A 21,258-nucleotide genomic window follows, 5' to 3' on the forward strand; every position below is an offset into this window, starting at 1 on the left:
AAACCGAGACTCTAATTTATTTGCTGCGTTGCAAATTTGGATAACAGTAGTTCCAGATACTGAACTGGAAACGTGGGAAAAGGTAAATAAATACCGAATGCCTACAATCCTTTTTATTTGAAGACTGGTCTTCACGAAAAAACGCTAGAAATGAAAAATAAGTGTTCTGTAACGAAGTGAAAAATTTAAAATGAGCACTGATTAACCTGAATTAAACCAAACCCAATAAAAACAAGTATAACTGGTATAATGAAAACGGGTAATTGAACGGTAGTTGCGATGATCATTGCAAAGCTACCCACTAAGAGAAAGAACGAGGACCGCATCGTACTGAGTAGTTGCTTGTCCAAGGCATCTACATCTTGCGAGAAGCGATTTAGTATTAAAGAAAGATAAAGGTGAACGAAGAACACTATAAAGCATTTTTTGGTGGAATAACTTCGGTGCCTTGATCGAGGCGTATGCTGAAAAAGCCACCGAGGTGAATGATGTGACGCATATTCCAACACCTAGCAATCAATATGTTGTTAGACGCGTTTTTCTTAAGTCTATTTCCACTGTTGGCCCATATTTCGAGTCTTCAGTTCTTCACTCCACAAGGACATCCAATACAAAGAGCCCTGATAAAAGCTATGGTTAAATAATAGTAAAACCAGTATTGTAAGACCAAAATGGATCCCCATGGACTTAAAATAATCTTTGCATACAGCTAATGAGTTCTGAAAAATGGAATAATGAGTGGTATGAACCAAGAACACCTTTTTAGTGGTATCAGAATTAACAAATACGTACATGACCTTTCTGAAGGTTCTCCGCAGTGGCTAGTTTCGAAAGTCCTTCTATTTTGGAGTTGAAGTTAGTATGGTCTTTTATCGACTCTACTTGTCTTAGTGAAATAAGACTGCAAATGTGTGATGAATGCAATTAATAATCCATAGTCTAGGCCTAATTCATTTCAAAAAATAGTACCTTTCGTTGGAAACCGCGTCATGTGATGTTCGAAATAATCCCTGGCGATTCCCTCCCTACTCATGATCTCGTCGTACGTCCCCCTTTCTATGATCGCCCCGTTGCTCATGAAGACTATCTCGTCCACATATCGTAGAAATGTCAGAATGTGCCTCACCAAAATCCTGGTCTATTCGAGAAAGAAAGTTATCAAAAACATTAGGAGCGTAAAAACGTGCTTTCATTACTCGCTAATAGTTCAAATGTAAATCATAAGTTAATTACATTATTTCTAAGTAATCCATTTTTTCCAATGACTTCGTTGAATATATGCCTAGCAACGTGTGCATCCGCAGCTCCCAAGGGATCATCCAAGAGATAAATATCATCTGTTCGATAAACAGCTCTAGCCACGTTGACTCTTTGTTTTTGACCACCACTCAAATTGATACCCTACATGTTAGTACAACCAGTTACTTGGTTTCAAGAACGTTTAACAAAATCTTAAGCACCAATAAATTCTAAAGCTGATATATCATTTTACGAACCCTTTCACCGATTTCGGTCTCGTCATAGGCGGGTAGATGATTAAGATCGTATTGAAGGGCGCATGCGCGTATGACCTTGTTGTATCTTTCCTCATCCATGTCATCGATGAAGAGAATATTCTCCTTCAATGAAGTGTTCTGAATCCACGGCTGTTGAGGGACGTACTATATTTTTCCCGACACCCTCACTTGCCCATCCAATTTCTCCATCCCGCAGACCAACGCCGACAACAGGGAAGATTTTCCAGAACCAACGGGTCCAACAATGGCCACCAATGATCCTCGTGGTACTATTAAATTTATGTTTCGCAGAAATGGATGATCAATTTTATTCCAACTGAATGTGGCCTTCGACATTGCAACACCTGAAAATGTCATGAAGAGATATTGGTTAGAATACAATTACTCGCACTAGATTAATTCTAATTTACTAAAATTGTCGTTATTTAATCCTCGCTGTACGTATTGCACCGTTTCGTTGCTGTTTAAAACTTTGTTTATTCTTGATAGTGACACCTTGGTCTGCAATTTGAAATAATAGAATTAATCACCAAAAGAACAAAAAGGAGCCGAAATTCTTACCAGGACTGATGTATCAACAATATCTGGTAAAAAGAACAATGTAAGAGACAGCGATCGAATTAGTTGATACGAGACGAACATTTTGGTTGACGGCAGAACATGGTTTTCGTCGATCACCAGGAACGTACCAAAGCTCGCAATTGTAATCTGCAACATGTTAATCAATTCAAGTCTTGATGTTCCGCTAATCATCGATGACTGATTCGAGCATTCATGTGACGAAGAAACGGAACCTCTTGAAACCCACAAAAAACTTAAGGACTAAACTCTCCATATTGAACAAAAAATAACAGGAGTCTACGAAAAAGTACGCTGATTGTATTTACTAGGAAGGGTACTGCGTCCATGTTGACTGCGGACAATATTCCCTCTTTTCGCAATTTAGATATTTCCACATTTCTAAAGTTGGTCACAATTTTTTCGTACGATTTTTCCCACGCGAAAAGTTTCAAAAATCGAATACCGTTCAGTATTTCACTCATCATTTTCATCCTTTTGTCTTTAGTTTTCATTAGTTTCCCCTTTGAAACAGGCAATAAAAATCTAGTCAATATTGATTAAATTAAAAAATGAAAGCAAAGTTAATAAAAGCAGTTGTTAAACAAGTTGAAAAAACCAAAATATTACCTCTCCGAGTCAAGAGGTCTACTACTACAAGCTTATTTACCTAGATATGGAATTATTTCTCTTTTTTTTTAAGTAAAAATTTACGAATTATTGAAGCAGTATTCCAAGCATTTTACATCCAATAAGGATAAATCTTGGACACATGGAAATCAGTCAATGGGGAAATGAACAGGAAATGAAGTGTATAAATTTTGGAAAGATATAACCTTTATGTGTTTGTAAAGGCCCAATTGTCTACGCTTCAGCTGTTTACCCTATATACTCATAGCAACATTCACAACTGTTTTGTAGTGTAAACACTATCATCTTGTCTCACCTCAACAATATTCTTAGGTTGCCAACATGCGTGTTAAGGTTAAATAACACCTAAGTTGATTTGTGGCTAGACGCACTGAAAGTCTTGCGCACCATAAAATGAATGAAATCTCCGTAGCTAATACCCGTTTACCATTAGCCCTTTCACTGTTCTAATTGCCACCATGATCTTTTCTTCTATTAAAATTTCTAAACCTGATTATTTAAAAGTGTATTTAATTTTCGGCTCACTCTGAACCATTGTCTCTTCAATACAGACACGAAAATCACAACCCATAGTTTACTACTCCTTGGGCCTCAATTATTTACTCTTTAGTTCACTAGGCCTATTACGGATAATACTTGATTTAACCGACAGTGTGTAAGCCTTAGCGTTCTTCTTGAAATAACTGAAGCAAGGATTATTCTATATACAGATGTAGTATAGCTTAAGTAATATATAAACAGCCATTTCAAATAATAATATTAAAAAATGTCCTTTGGAATATCAAAATGAAACAGAGCTTTCAAGTTACAAAACAACTAAAGGCATCGTAATTACGAAAAATACTTCCACATATTCACTTTATATTATGGAAAGAGGGAATATTAAGGTTCTGTATGATTTCTTAACACATCAACACAAGCCTAACTGCTAACGGACGCACTAGTGTAACAATGGACGGACACACACAGACAAAAACTTGCTTTTTAACTCTTTCCGTATTAATTTTGAGTTGAGAAACAAGATTATCTTAAATATTAAAATAAATATAATTAATATTAAATATTTTCTTCGTTAGTTGTTCGCCTTATTGAGCGTTACATCGTTTTGATAAAGAACAATTAAACATTTTTGAGAGACTTGACTAATATTGGCGTTTGAAATGAAGCATACGCCGGTTGCTTCGCCTTACTCAAATAGGTAGTATATAAGGGTGTCGAACTACAGCTAAAAGCAAGAACAACCGCAATTGCAAAAACGTTTGGTGGACAACCCACCCTAGGGAGGCTAGACGTTTCTCGTAACCCTAGCTGATCGCCGCGAATGTCTTAAACCCAACGATGACGATGGAGTTAGAAGCCAATGTGACAGATTGGTGTCTATGTGGAATAGAGGAGGACCAGTAGATGGTGGTGTTTAGAAGACAGTATGTACAGACTGGTGTCCAAGTGGGATGGACAAAGACCAGAAGATGGTGGTGATTAGAAGCCAGTATGTACAGAATGGTGTCAAAGTGGAATAGACGAAGACCAGAAGATGGTGGTGATTAGAAGCCAGTATGTACGGACTGGTGTCCGTGTGGGATGGACACAGACCAGAAGATGGTGGTGTGAGAACTCAAGTAGAGGAGCCATTTCCGTGACTGTGAAAGCAGTTCGGAAATGGCGAACACGTTTGCTCTGATTTGGAAACTGCGAGCGCGGTCACGTGGGTAACAACAGACACACACAGACACACCCAGACAGACAGACAGACAGACAGACAGACAGACACGGCCGTTACAGAACCTCTCCTGGACTACGTCACACGGAATGGTAAAAATACAACTCCAAGGAACGAGTTTTCTATGTTACGGCCGAGTTTATTATCTTACTATTCCCAAATAATAAGAAAGGTTATGGAAATTCTTGTATCCATAATGGTTTATGGCTGGAACAAGACTCTAACTAACCTGAAATTACTTTCCCTTCCCTGATTGGCTTACGAGCGTAGTTGTGACGATCAATGTCGTGAGGGTCTGGGGAACAAAATAACAGTTCCGAGTGTAATTATTATTGGGGAAGTTTGCATATTATGAAATAGAATTAAGCTATTCACACTCTAGCAGACAACGATATGGAAAGTTAAAGTGATGTAATCTTGGGACTATTTTTAGTGCTAGCTGATTTTATGCTTTCATTTTCCGGGTATTTTTGAGGTTGGTCGGACAACTGTCCTGGAACCATATGGCACCCTTCTCTTATTATCCCCTCTGGTATTATATGCCAGATTCTCTTGGCGCCAACCAACTTTTGCCTGTTGTTTCTTGAGGTGATTTCACTACCAATTCCATATTTTTTTATCAATCGAAGACATAATTTAAAATAGCGAACTGTTCTGCCAATGTCTCCCTCGCAAGTTTCTGTATTCCCCCTCCCCCTGTCCGGGGGCTAAATTCATTATTATTGATAAGTGGCCTATTACCATGCTGTGTTGGCATCGTAAATATCTTGCAATGTCGTGGTCGGTGGGACGAGCGGAGGGAAGTCCAATATTTTGTACAGCCTTCGCCCTTACGGTTCAATAATATGTAAAACAGAACACAATACCCATCCTGGGTGCAACCGCACTAACAGAGTTGGGCATTATACAGCCAGCCAGAGGAAAAGGTCCTGAGGGATAACGGTTAGGTCATAGATTTGATCGCAGCATGATAATAGGCCACGTGTCAGTTATGGAACAAAGCTCATTGGAGAAAAGGAGGAGCTGGTCCCTTGGAGTTCAATTTTAATCTTGTGAGATTTTTCGTATGGCATCAGCAAAAGTTGAGTTCATTTAATTCTCTCACCAATATTCTGGTTCTTACCGATTACAATCAACTGATTCACCGTTTTTCGAATATTTGTCGAAATTTTCGACGGACAGATTTGCGCAGTCGCTAACAAGTGGCATCATCTGAACAGACAAATGAATTCTGTGAGATATAATACCTCGAGAGTTTTAACATTTTATGATTTCGGGAGTACCCTTTTTAATCTCCCTGATGTAAATGCCGGAGTCATTGTGTTGCGTACGTTTCTCCACTTATGGTCGCCAGCCATTACCGAAACCATGTTTTCCACAATGGGATCACCAGGATTGAAAACCTTTTATATTTAAATAACCATTTAGACAAGCTCGTGGTAGTTTCTATGAAACTTTAACTGACTCTTCTTGTCGGGAAGCTTGAAAAATCCTTTACGAGAATAGATTTTATCAATTCTGGATCAGCAACGTATATAGCTGGGTTCATGCCAGAGTATGCACTATAAAATTATGGTAACTTACTTAACAACAATTCAAATGAAAGACCAATTAATGGAAATCTTACCCAAAAACTCGACCGTATTTCTCGTATAGCTCTTTGTCGATTTCATGGAGGAGCTAATTAAATGAATTAATAATTAATTACTTTTGAAAATTTGGGCATGGGGTAACTATTTGGGAATTGAACCATCTTAGGACCTTTTTTATATCATAAGCGCATCATACCTTGAAGTATCCACGTCTGAATGGAATGTGTAGTCTATACTCCCCTCTTTATCATATCCATAATTTTAAAACACTATCTTTGAAAAACAATTCGCCTCAAATGCCGACTAGGGTTTCTTTTCTCTTAATTTTCTACCTCGAAATCATGTATACAACTGCGCGTTTGTCATTTGTTAGCATTTGTCTAGGGATGTTCGTGAATTTGAAGTTTAAAAGAAAACAAACTAACGTAACAACTAAAATACTTTATTAACAATTAAAAGAGAACGGTTGGATATGTTTAGCTTACGACTGAGGCGATATAATAACAACTGCTCTAATTTTTAGTGCACCTTCCTTATAAAGTCAAGTTAAAAAATATGTAGTTATCTCTGTATTAAATTTATACATTAAAAAACCATAAAAAAATATTATTGTTCACAACAAGGGATGTGAGTCGTTAATTTACCAAATACTGCGGTTAATTACCGATTGTAAAATACCGTATTTTTACTGTTGTAAATTACCGTCGAATGGCGAAAACATCTAAAAGTTAAGTTATACAGGGTGTTTCTGATAAGTCTGCCATAAATCAAGGGGCGTGTTCTTTGGGTCAAACTGAGTGGAAAGTGTCAAAGAACATGGGGTGTACAAGAATTTGCAACGAAGATATGGCCCCCCAAACATTGGCCCCTAAAACAAGAAAATATTCGAATATGTAGACTAAAACAAATTCAGCCTTATCAACTTGTTTAGAAATAATGAGACAATTTCAATAGTTTCCCTCTAACATCGTTATTGAACTTTCACCTGGCAGAAGTGTATTAAATGAGTAGAAGTATGCCTACTCTAGTAAAGTAAATTCAAAGTATCATGGTACCTTTCGGTTGGTATTACTTTTATTCTTAACAAGTTAACATGGACGTTACAGGTATTGTTCAAAATGTCCACCAACGGCGTTAAGACAAACATGAACCCGTCTTTCGAAAGATTCTTGGACATGTTGGAAGATTCCTGGCATGTTCCTGATTGTTTGACAACCTTCAATAATTCGTCTTCGCAAGTCTTCCTCATCACGGACTTCATTCTTGTACACGATGTCTTTGAGATGACCCCAAAGATAGAAATCGCACGGACTTAAATCCGGAGATCTGGCTGGCCACGCAACTGGTCCTCCACGCCCAATCCACCTAAAATTAAACGTAGCATTAAGATGTTCTCTAACTGCACGGCTGAAATATGGGGGTGTCCCGTCGTGCATAAACCACATGTCACGAAGTAATGCTAACGGTATGTCCTCGAGTAGTTCAGGTAAAGTGTCTCTTAAGAACGTGAGATATGCTTCACCATTTAGTCTGGGTGGAAGAAAATGCGGACCTAGTAAATGATTACCGACAATGCCGCACCATACGTTTAAAGAAAATTGCTGTTGGTGACTTCCAACACTAGTTGCGTGTGGGTTTAATTGGCGCCATTCGTGATGGTTGTGATAGTTCAGAATTCCATCCCGGGAAAAATGTGCCTCGTCGGTTACTAAAAGGACCCGTGGAAATTGATTGTCCTCTACTCTGGCCAAAAACCACTCGCAAAAGTCGATGCGTCTTGGATAATCTGCCGGGTTAAGAGCTTGCACCTTTTGAATATGATACGGGTGAAACTGATGTCCGCGGAGAATTCGCCAGACCAAAACGTGATTAACATGTAATTGTCGTCCAACTTGTCTGGTACTTGTCGAGGGGTCCTCATCGAACATGGCAAGGACGTCTTCCTCGATTTCCTCCATGTCTTCTGGAATGTCTCGCTCTCGAACGTTGTTGGGTTGTACTTGTCCGATGTCCCTCAAGCGCCTGTCAACAGCCTCGAACGTACGACGATTTGGTATGCGTCGTTGCGGAAATTGTTCTGGTATCGCCGCTGTGCTTCCACTGAATTGCCCTGCGCCAGTCCTTACATGAGATGCATGTCTGCATATTCTGCATTGGTATACGCCATACTGTACTACCACACGTTCGTTCGAAGTGATACTGTGACGTTATCAACAACATCGCGTTACTTTATAGCAAACCACCGTTTAGTTTTTACGTTTGCGTCATGACTGTCAGCATTGTTTTTTATTCACGGACTTCATTCTTGTACACGATGTCAAAAAATCTTTGAGATGACCCCAAAGACTTTTTAGCAAACCACCGTTTATTGTTTACGTTTGTGAATAAAAAACAATGCTGACAGTCATGACGCAAACGTAAAAACTAAACGGTGGTTTGCTATAAAGTAACGCGATGTTGTTGATAACGTCACAGTATCACTTCGAACGAACGTGTGGTAGTACAGTATGGCGTATACCAATGCAGAATATGCAGACATGCATCTCATGTATGGACTGGCGCAGGGCAATTCAGTGGAAGCACAGCGGCGATACCAGGAACAATTTCCGCAACGACGCATACCAAATCGTCGTACGTTCGAGGCTGTTGACAGGCGCTTGAGGGACATCGGACAAGTACAACCCAACAACGTTCGAGAGCGAGACATTCCAGAAGACATGGAGGAAATCGAGGAAGACGTCCTTGCCATGTTCGATGAGGACCCCTCGACAAGTACCAGACAAGTTGGACGACAATTACATGTTAATCACGTTTTGGTCTGGCGAATTCTCCGCGGACATCAGTTTCACCCGTATCATATTCAAAAGGTGCAAGCTCTTAACCCGGCAGATTATCCAAGACGCATCGACTTTTGCGAGTGGTTTTTGGCCAGAGTAGAGGACAATCAATTTCCACGGGTCCTTTTAGTAACCGACGAGGCACATTTTTCCCGGGATGGAATTCTGAACTATCACAACCACCACGAATGGCGCCAATTAAACCCACACGCAACTAGTGTTAGAAGTCACCAACAGCAATTTTCTTTAAACGTATGGTGCGGCATTGTCGGTAATCATTTACTAGGTTCGCATTTTCTTCCACCCAGACTAAATGGTGAAGCATATCTCACGTTCTTAAGAGACACTTTACCTGAACTACTCGAGGACATACCGTTAGCATTACTTCGTGACATGTGGTTTATGCACGACGGGGCACCCCCACATTTCAGCCGTGCAGTTAGAGAACATCTTAATGCTACGTTTAATTTGAGGTGGATTGGGCGTGGAGGACCAGTTGCGTGGCCAGCCAGATCTCCGGATTTAAATCCGTGCGATTTCTATCTTTGGGGTCATCTCAAAGACATCGTGTACAAGAATGAAGTCCGTGATGAGGAAGACTTGCGAAGACGAATTATTGAAGGTTGTCAAACAATCAGGAACATGCCAGGAATCTTCCAACATGTCCAAGAATCTTTCGAAAGACGGGTTCATGTTTGTCTTAACGCCGTTGGTGGACATTTTGAACAATACCTGTAACGTCCATGTTAACTTGTTAAGAATAAAAGTAATACCAACCGAAAGGTACCATGATACTTTGAATTTACTTTACTAGAGTAGGCATACTTCTACTCATTTAATACACTTCTGCCAGGTGAAAGTTCAATAACGATGTTAGAGGGAAACTATTGAAATTGTCTCATATTTCTAAACAAGTTGATAAGGCTGAATTTGTTTTAGTCTACATTTTCGAATATTTTCTTGTTTTAGGGGCCAATGTTTGGGGGGCCATATCTTCGTTGCAAATTCTTGTACACCCCATGTTCTTTGACACTTTCCAATCAGTTTGACCCAAAGAACACGCCCCTTGATTTATGGCAGACTTATCAGAAACACCCTGTATAATTTTTGGGTTTACTGAATAATATTTTTTGAAGTTGGCAATTTGACAATGCCAGACCCTTTGTTTTATATTGCAGTTTAGTCGATATTTAAAAATATTGATTTGTTTGCACGCTACTATGGTTACCCAGTAAATTCTATATTACTAAACCTAACTTACCTTTCCTGTTAGAATTCCATCTGCGTTTCCCAAAAGTGGTATAGGTGAATCAAATGGTATGGATTTTCCAACCCAATAATGGTTCCTTTTGAAGTATATCCTGAGAATATTGTTGTGTATAAATTATTATGGTTGTTATTGTTTTTGAAAGTTAACTGTATTATCCAAAGATGAAATTTTAAAATATTAATCTCACCAGTATCCTCCCCAAAACACACAAATAAATGCTAATAACGCCCCGGTAACTTCCAATCCTTCGTTAAAACCCATTTTGACGTCTATAACAATTCGCAGTGTCTGTTTGAACCGTAAACACAGATGAAAGACCACAGTCGTAAATATATGTGATATAATTTTTCTTATCATAAATTATGTCACGCAATCATCCTATCAATTGTCCTTAGATATATCAAGGAGGAGCCGTAAAGGAGATGTATTTTTAGACTGGCAACCGTAATTCTTAACTACTATAACAGGATAATAGGGGCATGGGGAAAGACTTCTGACGTAAAGAGTGGCATCAGATTTTCCGCAAATGCGCACGAAGAACTGCCATCTCGTGAATGATGACGTGTTCGTGGTTATATACCATCCCATTCTTACACACGAGCAGGAGGCTACCCTTTTATCCTTTTAAATTATTTCCCTCTCGACAAGAGACAACAACAGACGAAGCTCGAGTGCACCCATTAGGCCTTCCGACTTGCACTTCCTCTAGCGGTGGTTCTTGGCGCGAGAGAAATAACCCAAGAATGAAACCCGTCCCTGTGATGTATGCTTCTGTTATGTAATGGGCTTAATTTTTGTGTGCAAGGGACTCTAAAAATTGAAATTCAATATACAAACAGTAATCCATGGGACAAGAATTAAGGAACCAATGTAACCGTTTTTCTTTAGTGGCCCTGAATCTACCCACTAAGATAAAAAATATTAGCTTAATGATTAACTGTCAGTGTCGCAAATCTTTGTCTTTCATCTGTGCCAAATGTTCTGAAACTCTTAATCTTTTAAACAAAGTATAACAAAATAAATAATTGGAAAAAACTCAGTCATCAATTACGAAGACGTGTAATACTAACTTTAACAACTTTTGGTAGTTAAGAGACGTTTCATATAAACTATAGAGAATAATTTCAATTGAACGCCATAAAAAGATAAATAATAAATTTTCCCAAAAGCAAAGAAAGTTGAGCCCACTAAAAATTAATGTACGTGTAAATAGCTGGCTATGGAATTGACTTCATTCAATCTCCAAATTGACAAATACTAATTATATATTTTATTATCATAATGAAATATTCCATTCGACATATGTGATAACATAAGAAAATTGAGGTAATTATGATGACAAAGAGTCAATAATATTGGTTAAGTGTGTGCAGCGTGTTGACACCGTGTATAGAAAACTTCAGCATCAGGTTCTTCGTTCAACGTGTAGAATCACATCTTTCGGTTGCAGTAAACCTGAGTTTCGGAATTCTATTGGTATCTGTAAATAAAAACCGAATTTTAACGAACTTCATTCATTAGTGTTGTAGACCATTTCGATGTATCTTAGAGGCGCATGCGCAGTCTATTTACATCATGTGAGTGAGCGGAGACGGCAATGTATCAGATCCTATGTATGTCCCGATACTGAGGGTTGCCTACCCGTTTTTTAGGTCGAAAAGGTCTATTTACTAACTCACTTTGGTTTTTGCGGATGGCGAAAATTCAAAGTGTTTCAGGACGTGTAGTAAACATAATTTCACTTCCATCAGAGCCAATCTCATGGCTATGCAATTCCTGGGTCCCGCTCCGAATGGAAGATATGTGTAAGAGTTAGCGATAGTTGTTCTTCCTTCACCCAAAAATCTATCGTTATAAATTCGGCAAGTATATTAGATTAGTGTAAAAATAAGTATTGATCCAGGTATTTTAGTTTTGCGCTCTTTAAAGCTGTGAAACTATTGTTCCGATCCCTGCTGAATGACTTCTTTTACAACGACTTTACCTTTCTGGCATAAACCTTTCGGGCTCAGGGAAAAATTCCGGATCATGATGCATTGCGTATGCTGGAATCTCCACAATCATTCCCGGTGGGAGTGTCACTCCAGTGTTTCCAAGTTCGTATTCTTTGACGCAAGTTCTCTCAAGCCTTCATAAACATTCAATTTAGTATAATTTCCCAAAGATCGGCCTACATCTTGGTTCATGTACCTTGTTGCTGGTGGGACAAGTCTTAGAGCTTCGTCTATAGCTGCCCCGATGTATTTAGCTTCAGAAAAAGCTTCAAAATCGATGGTCGTCTAGAAGAATTTTCATAATATATATTTTATTTAGCAGGGTTTTAACAATGGGCTCATTTATTGTATTTTCCTAAGATAAATAAGAATCTACAGATTAATTTAATCTGGCTTTTCTATAATTAGATATGATCTAATGTAGATAAAGATGAACCTTTCGGATATATGTGAAAAATATAATTTTATTTTATTTCACCAACCTTGTTTTTCCAAATTCTATCAACTTCATCCAAGGCTTTCTTTTGACAGTCCGGATTGGTGGCAAGGAAGTACGAGGTTGAGGTTAAGGCCGTAGCTGTGGTGTCATAGGCGGCCAAGAAGAATAGAATGGTTTGTGCAAGAAATTCATCCATGGTCAGAGCTATTTCGAGAATGATAAATCAAATTTGAATGCTGCATATCATTAAGTTGGGATTTAATACGTTGTCTCTTGATGTCATCGATGCTATTAATACTGGGGTCCGCATGACCGTTTTTTGTGTCTTTGCTTGCTCCATCATTTTCCTCTCTAAGACTGTCCATCATGATTTGTAGAAAATCATGTCGAACCTGAGAACATTATTTTGTTTGTAATACTCTCAAGTAATTCACTGTAACTATAGATCATTCCATTAAACACTTGCAAAGAAGCATAAACCACAGGGTCGGGACTGTCATCGCATTCTATAGCCCTAGCGCCAAGAGGCAACACCAGAAGGAGGCCGCGTTCAGTGCACCTGGGAGGATGACCAACTCGCACTGCCACTTACATTCTGCTTTTGGCGCAAGGAAAAAAGCCTCCGATGACGGCCACGCCCCTTTGGTGTTCGTTTCTCTTATGGAATTAAAGGAATGGTTTATATTATCAGATTTTGGTCGAAACTACGAAGTTTTTGTAGGAATTAATCATGGCAGCTATACTGAGAGAAATCGAAATGGCCATAATTATAACAGTACGCGTCAAAAGAGTGTGACTCGCCGTATAGATATTATTACGAATTCATATCAGCCATTTCATCATTCTGTGTCTAGTTCGGCCTGGAAACTACACTCAAAAACTTTACTGTTCTATACCCATTCTTGTCGGTTTGATTTACTAAAGGAGAATTTATAAGATATTTATAAGATGGGAGACATAGTCTCGGAGAAAATGCACATAGTCCTCCGTTCCTAAAACGGTACTTTGCCGTTCCCCTGTTACCATGGTTACCGTTACCCCCAAGAGAGCGTATATTCTAGCGCATGCGTTCAAGCCTCCTTTATCCTGCCTCACGAGCTTGTTTATAATTTTGAATAACCCTCGTTTCCGACAACGATCACGTGTTGCGCGCCTTTAAGAACGGCTTGCGCGTCGAAGTTGCGCGCCATTGTATGCGGTATCTGCCTCGGTTTAGTGACCACCCCTTTCCAGAACGGGTCTCTCGTTTTGTTGATTTACTCTTGTACTCAAAATGTATTAGCAAAGATACTTCTTTTCAAATACCTCTTTGTTGGCTTGTCTTCTCTTAACAATTTCTAACGTGATATCCTTGAAAAAGTCCATTGTGTCTTGAGGGAAGAAAGTCATACCAACCTTGCGGGCAAACTTAGGTGTGAGCACTTATTAAAAATGAGAAAAGCTTTGAAATTTGCGTTCAAGAGTTGGTGATTTAGTAGATCTTACGAGGCAAAATTTGTTTCCAGCTAAGTTCCGCGGAGAATACTTTTTTAGCGTGCTCTACGAACTTATTGTCAGGATCATTGTAAGAGTCTAGTTTGGTCCCAAATGCCACGTTGGCGATGACATCCAACGTGTAACTTCCATACATTCTGAGTCAAAAAATTATAATATTATTCTTATTGTACCAACAACCGAAAGTAAGTTTATTTAATTCTGTTCTGGATATTCTTGTTCTTACCGTCTGCAGTCGACTGGTTCTCCGTCTCTAGAGTATTTGTCAAAGTTCTCTACGGATAACTTTGCACAGTCGCAAATAAGAGGCATCATCTTATCATACAAATGAATTCCGTAAGATATAATGTCTAAAAGATTTTTTGGTTTTTTCGGTTTGCGAAGTACCTTTTTCAGTCTCCCCGATGTAAATGCCGGAGTCATTGTGTTACGTATGTTTCTCCACTTATGATCACCAGCCATTGCCGAAACCATGTTATCCACAATGGGATCACCAGCATTAAAAACCTTTTTATTCAAATAAGAAATTAGACCAACTTATATTTGCTTCTGGCTAAACTTAACTCACTCTTCTGGTAGAAAAGCTTGAAAAATCTTTCACGAATATGGACTTAATTAATTCTGGATCAGCAACGTAAATAACTGGGTTGACACCGGAATATGTACTGAAAAATGTTAATGGCTTAGCAATAGTAAACGAATGGAAAATAAATTAAAATTTCACCCAAAAATCCGTCCATATTTCTTATAGAGCTTTGTATCAGTTTCATGGAAGGCCTAAATTATAAATTATTTTTAAAAAAAAATTTTAGTCATTGAATTATCACAGCGTATCTTCTAAAGCGTATTCTATGCCCTTTCTAAAATTGGTTTCAAATGGGATCTGATAACAATTTTATAAAATGTTATTTTCACTAAGTCAATTGTTTTACAATGCTATCCAGTTTGCCTATGAAATTTAAAAAAAGGATTCTGATCCTTTCTCTCAAAATCTAAAATTGAATTTGGCCAATTTCGAATTCAGAAAAGACCGTAGTTTGATTAAAAATAATCGATTTATGGGCTATTATACCTTTATGGTTAAATCTGACGGGGGTCCATTTGGAAACCAATCAAATATGAAAATAAATACCCAGTAGGCTAAGGTAACTAACCTTTCCGGATATGAGTCCAGCGGCGTTCCCCAAAAGAGGTATAGGTGAATCTGACGGTATGGATTTTCCAACCCAATAATGGTTCATTTTGAAGTATATCCTAAGAATTTTGTTATTAAAAATTTAACGTCTTATTACTCTTTGCCACGTTCTTATTGTGTATTAAACTTAAAGTTGTCTGAAAGAATATAAATAAAGTGTTTATCTTACCAATAGCCTCCCAAGAAAACGCAAATGAATGCTATTAACGCCCCAGAAACTTCCAATCCTTCGTAAAAACCCATGTTTGACGCCTACTAACCCGAGGTTTCTAGTGAAAATTTAACACCCTTGAAACACAATAGCAACCGAAATAGCTATGACATAATTTTTTCTTATCATAAATGATGTAGCTCAATCATCTTATCAATTATCTTTTTATCACCTAGCCACTTATATAAAAATATAACCTTAATGATTGAGGATGAATGTCGCAACTCTTCGTCCTTCATTTGTGTAAAATTTTCGAAAGCTGTATTACAATGTATAAACAAAGTATATCGTTCTAAAAGGCGGCGTTATCAATTTCACAGATGCCTTAAAAGCTTTAACAACTTCATTTTCTTTTTATCGCTAGAGACGTCTCCTTTAAACTATAGAGAAACATTTTATATTGTAGCTTCCATAGAACGCCTTTAAAGATGTTTTAAATTATTTCTAATCATCAGGGATCGATTTAATTTCAGAAGTAGGAATGGAGAACGGTTAGTATTTACTTCAGTCCGACTAATAGCCCAGTATCGAGCCCCTCCCTCCAAGACGTAACGAATAATTCAAATTATCTTATTGGCTCACTTATACTAGGTTTTGATGAGGTTGCTGACGAGGACGACGAAAAATACGTAATTCCTTTTTACCTCTGTGGCTATGACCCGCCTTCTCTTTCATACCCCCTCCGGCGCGTGGAAGGGTGTCCGGGACTATGACGCGCACCCAGATTACTCTGTTATCTATTCATACTTCTAAAATTAAATATATCCCTGAAATCATAGAAAATCCTACAATCTAACAAGTTGGGAAAACCAAAATATTACCTCTCCGAGTCAAGACGACTACTTACAAACGTATTTACCCAGATATGGAAATGTTTCTTAAGTTAAAATTTATGAAACATTAAAGCAGTATACAAAGCACAGCAAATATACTGTAAATCAGACGACATTTTACATCCAATAATGATATACTTGTACACATTAAAATCATCCGATGGGGGAAAAACGGGAAATGAAGAGATAAAACTTGGGAGGGATATTACCTTTACGTGTTTGTAAAGGCCCAATTTTCTACTCCTCAACTGTATGCCCTCTATGTTCAAAGCCATATTCACAACAGGGTTGCATTGTAAACACTATCCTTTCGTTTCATCTCAACGATTTTCTTAGTTTGTCAACATGACTGTTAACGTTACATAACACCAAAGCTTATTTGTGGCTACACACACTGAAAGTAAATGCGTACCATAAATAGCATGAAAAAACGAAGCTATTATCCGATTACGATCAGACCTTTCACTGGTCTGGGCTGCGTTCAGCAGAGCTCACCAAAAAGACAGCGGATTTTGGAAATGTTTACCGGTAAGGTCTGTCGTCATAGCTTTTCTCCGGTCATCGGCGTTTTATAAATGACGCTAGCGCAATAAAGCGTGCAAGGTACCAAGGCTTAACAAAAATTGTATTATAACATATTTATAGAGATAGATAACAACTTTTATAATTAAAATTAGAAACTAACATATCTTTTAAAATTCTCGCGTGATCAACTGTTTTCACGCCAATTAAATAGCTATAGTCCCATAGTGCTATTTGTATTAATTCCTCCATGGTTTTTTCGCCAAGCTGAGAACTATGCGTTTTTTATAGAGATAGATAACAACTTTTATAATTAAGATTAGAAACTAACATATCTTTTAAAATTCTCGCGTGATCAACTGGTTTCATGCCAATTAAATAGCTATAGTTCCATAGTGCTATTTGTATTAATTCCTCCATGGTTTTTTCGCCAAGCTGAGAACTATGCGTTTTACGTCACGTTATCCCAAGAGCCGACTATTTTCTTTGAAGACCGCGCTAGCTCAGCGCTAAGCACCGTGACGTCAAAATTCAAAAACAAAATCCCGTTATGTAGGACACTGCTAACAGCGCTGGGCTCTACTGAACGCGGCCCAGACTTCCACCATGATTATATAATCTAAGCCTAATTATTTAAAAGTGTATTTAACTTTCGGCTCACTCTGAACCGTTAATGTCTCTGCATTACAGAAACGAACACCAAACCCAAGCGTTTACTATATCGTTCACTAGGCCTATTGACAAATAAAAGTTCATTTGACCAGCATAGTAGCGTTGTGCTTGTATTCACCTTAGAAAGGATTATGCTATAAACAGATGTAGTATAGCTTAAGTAATATATAAACATTCATTTTAAATAATAATATTAAAAAAAAATCTTTGGAATATCAAAATGAAATAGAGCTATAAAGCTACAAAAGTACTAAATACATCATAATTACGAAAAATATTTCCACATATTCACTTTATATTAAGGATAAAGGGAATATTATGGTTCTGTAGGATTCCTTTACACATCAAAACAAAACGAACTTCTAACGCAGCGCACTACTGTAACAACGGACGGACGGACACACACAGACAAAAACATAGACTGCTTTTTAACTCTTTCCGTATTAATTTTGAATTGAGAAACAAGATTATCTTAAATAATAAAATAAATATAATTAACATTTAATATTTTCTTCGTTAGTTATTCGCCTTATTGAACGTTACATCGTTTTAAAAAAGAACAATTAAACATTCTTGAGAGACTTGACTAATATTGGCGTTTGAAATGAAGCATACGCCGGTTGCTTCGCCTTAATCAAATAGGTAGTATATAAGGGTGTCGAACTACAGATAAAAGCAAGAACAACCGCAATTGCGAAAACCTATCGTGGACAACCCACCCTAGGGAGGCTAGACGTTTCTCGTAACCCTAGCTGATCGCCGCGAATGTCTTAAACCCAACGATGACGATGGAGTAGAATCCAGGTGTGCAGACTGGTGTCCATGTGGGATGGACAAAAACAAAGATCAGAAGATGGTGGTGTAGAAGCCAGGTGTGCAGACTGGTGTCCATGTGGGATGGACAAAAACAAAGACCAGGAGATGGTGGTGTTAGAGAAGCCAGTGTGTACAGACTGGTGTCCATGTGGGATGGACAATGACCTGAAGATGGTGGTGTTAGAAGCCAGTAAGTACAGACTGGTGTCCATGTGGGATGGACAAAACAAAGACCAGAAGATGGTGGTGTTAGAAGCCAGTGTGTACAGACTGGTGTCCATGTGGGATGGACAATGACCAGAAGATGGTGGTGGTTAGAAGCCAGTATGTACAGACTGGTGTCAATGTGGGATGGACGAAGGCCGTATGATGGTGGTGATTAGAAGCAAGTAAGTACAGACTGGAGTCCGTGTGGGATGGACAAAGACCAGAAGATGGTGGTGTGAGAACTCAAGTAGAGTAGCCATTTCCGTGACTGTGAAAGCAGTTCGGAAATGGCGAACACGTTTGCTCCGATTTGGAAACTGCAAACGCGGTCACGTGGGTGTAACAACAGACACACACACAGACACACAGACAAACACACAGACACACAGACAGACACACACGATCGTTACAGAACCTCTCCGTGACATACGTCACTCGGAGAGGTAAAAACATGTTCGTGAAAACAGCTGACTCATTGAAATTTCAAATTTGACAAATAACTATTATATTTTTTAATATCATAAAGAAGCATTGGATTATACATAAGTGAGAAATCGTGTAAAAAATATATTGCAGCACGCTGTTAGATTTGAGCATTAAAAATCAAAGTGCTAAATTTATCTCAATATGTTAATGTGAGGAAAACTTTATCAATTTCTTCGTTTCACGTCCAAAATCACATCTTTTGGTTGTAAAATACCTGCGTTTATTTCTATTGGAATCTATAACGAAAGGTTGGATTTTAACGAATTTTATTGTTAAGTATTATTTTAAGACCAACTTTTGTTTTTGCGGATGGCGAAAATTCGAAGTTTTTCAAAACGTGTAGTAAACATAATTTCACTTCCATCAGAGCTAATCTCATGGCTATGCAATTCCTGGGCTAAGCTCCGAATGGGAGATATGTGTACGAGTTAGCGATAGAAGTTCTTCCTTCACCCAAAAATCTATTGTTATAAATTAGGAAAGAGTCTGGGATTAATTCAAAACTATGGAATGATCCAGGTTTTTCAGTTTTTACGCTATTTAGAGCTGTAAAACTATTGTTCAGATCCCTGATGAGTGACTTTTTTAACAATGACTTTACCTTTCTGGCATGAACCTTTCGGGCTCTGGGAAAAATTCTGCATCATGATGTATAGCGTATATGGGAACCTCAACGATCATTCCGGGTGGGAGTGTCACTCCAGTGTTTCCAAGTTCGTATTCCTTGACGCAAGTCCGCTCAAGCCTTTATAAACATTCAATTGTATAATTTCCCAAAGATCGGCCTATATCTTGGTTCATTTACCTTGTTGCTGGGGGAACAAGTCTTAGAGCTTCGTCAATAGCTGCCCCGATGTATTTAGCTTCGGAAAAAGCTTCAAAATCGATTGCCGTGTAGAGAAAATGGTCAACATTAAATTACTACAGTCAGGTTCATGTTATGTTGAGGTTTCGATTGGTTAGGTTCATGTAATGTTGAGGTTTTGATTGGTTAGGTTCATGTTGTGTTGAGGTTTTGATTGGTTAGGTTCATGTAATGTTGAGGTTTCGATTGGTTAGGTTCATGTTTTGTTGAGGTTTCGATTGGTTAGGTTAGTGTAATGTTGAGGTTTCGATTGGTTAGGTTCATGTTGTGTTGAGGTTTCGATTGGTTAGGTTCATGTTGTGTTGAGGTTTCGATTGGTTTGGTTCATGTTGTGTTGAGGTTTCGATTGGTTAGGTTCATGTTGTGTTGAGGTTTCGATTGGTTAGGTTAATGTTGTGTTGAGGTTTCGATTGGTTAGGTTCATGTTGTGTTGAGGTTTCGATTGGTTAGGTTCATGTTGTGTTGAGGTTTCGATTGGTTAGGTTAATGTTGTGTTGAGGTTTCGATTGGTTAGGTTCATGTTGTGTTGAGGTTTCGATTGGTTAGGTTCATGTTGTGTTGAGGTTTCGATTGATTAGGTTCATGTTGTGTTGAGGTTTCGATTGGTTAGGTTCATGTTATGTTGAGGTTTGGATTGATTAGGTTCATGTTATGTTGAGGTTTGGTTTGATTAGGTTCATGTTATGTTGAGGTTTGGTTTGATTAGGTTCATGTTATGTTGAGGTTTGGTTTGATTAGGTTCATGTTATGTTGAGGTTTGGTTTGATAAGGTTCATGTTGTGTTGAGGTTTGGTTTGATTAGGTTCATGTTATGTTGAGGTTTGGTTTGATTAGGTTCATGTTATGTTGAGGTTTGGTTTGATTAGGTTCATGTTATGTTGAGGTTTGGTTTGATTAGGTTCATGTTATGTTGAGGTTTGGTTTGATTAGATTCATGTTATGTTGAGGTTTGGTTTGATTAGGTTCATGTTATGTTGAGGTCTGGTTTGATTAGGCTCATGTTATGTTGAGGTCTGGTTTGATTAGGTTCATGTTATGTTAAGGTCTGGTTTGATTAGGTTCGTGTTATGTTGATGTTTCGATTGATTAGGTTCATGTTATGTTGAGGTTTGGTTTGATTAGGTTCATGTTATGTAGAGGTTTCGATTGATTAGGTTCATGTTATGTTGAGGTTTCTATTGATTAGGTTCATGTTATGTTGAGGTTTCGATTGATAAGGTTCATGTTATGTTGAGGTTTGGTTTGATTAGGTTCATGTTATGTTGAGGTTTGGTTTCATTAGGTTCATGTTATGTTGAGGTTTGGTTTGATTAGGTTCATGTTATGATGAGGTTTGGTTTGATTAGGTTCATGTTATGTTGAGGTCTGGTTTGATTAGG

The 21,258-nt window shown here is 38.1% G+C and overlaps 2 protein-coding genes across 2 annotated transcripts; both read right to left on the reverse strand.

Moving 5' to 3' along the window:
- Window positions 1-1,216: 1,216 nt before the first annotated feature.
- LOC149682868 (uncharacterized) lies at window positions 1,217-1,772 on the reverse strand. Its single transcript, XM_089871326.1, has 2 exons — window positions 1,497-1,772; window positions 1,217-1,401 (listed from the first exon to the last, which is right to left on the reverse strand). Exons 1-2 carry the CDS (start codon window positions 1,593-1,595, stop codon window positions 1,219-1,221), a joined length of 282 nt encoding a protein of 93 aa, XP_089727452.1. The 5' UTR covers window positions 1,596-1,772; the 3' UTR covers window positions 1,217-1,218.
- Window positions 1,773-11,392: 9,620 nt separating this feature from the next.
- LOC149682869 (cytochrome P450 3A5-like) lies at window positions 11,393-15,704 on the reverse strand. The gene is made up of 14 exons (XM_089871327.1): window positions 15,437-15,704; window positions 15,227-15,326; window positions 14,797-14,849; window positions 14,641-14,737; window positions 14,460-14,579; window positions 14,299-14,387; window positions 14,064-14,209; window positions 13,884-13,999; window positions 12,844-12,970; window positions 12,622-12,782; window positions 12,336-12,424; window positions 12,130-12,273; window positions 11,825-11,990; window positions 11,393-11,625 (listed from the first exon to the last, which is right to left on the reverse strand). Exons 1-14 carry the CDS (start codon window positions 15,508-15,510, stop codon window positions 11,551-11,553), a joined length of 1,557 nt encoding a protein of 518 aa, XP_089727453.1. The 5' UTR covers window positions 15,511-15,704; the 3' UTR covers window positions 11,393-11,550.
- Window positions 15,705-21,258: the final 5,554 nt, after the last annotated feature.

The sequence above is a fragment of the Phalangium opilio genome, unplaced genomic scaffold (assembly GCF_054372755.1).
Source record: "Phalangium opilio isolate 3A_F unplaced genomic scaffold, DU_Popi_V2 ptg000037l_1, whole genome shotgun sequence".
Lineage (NCBI taxonomy): Eukaryota > Metazoa > Arthropoda > Arachnida > Opiliones > Phalangiidae > Phalangium > Phalangium opilio.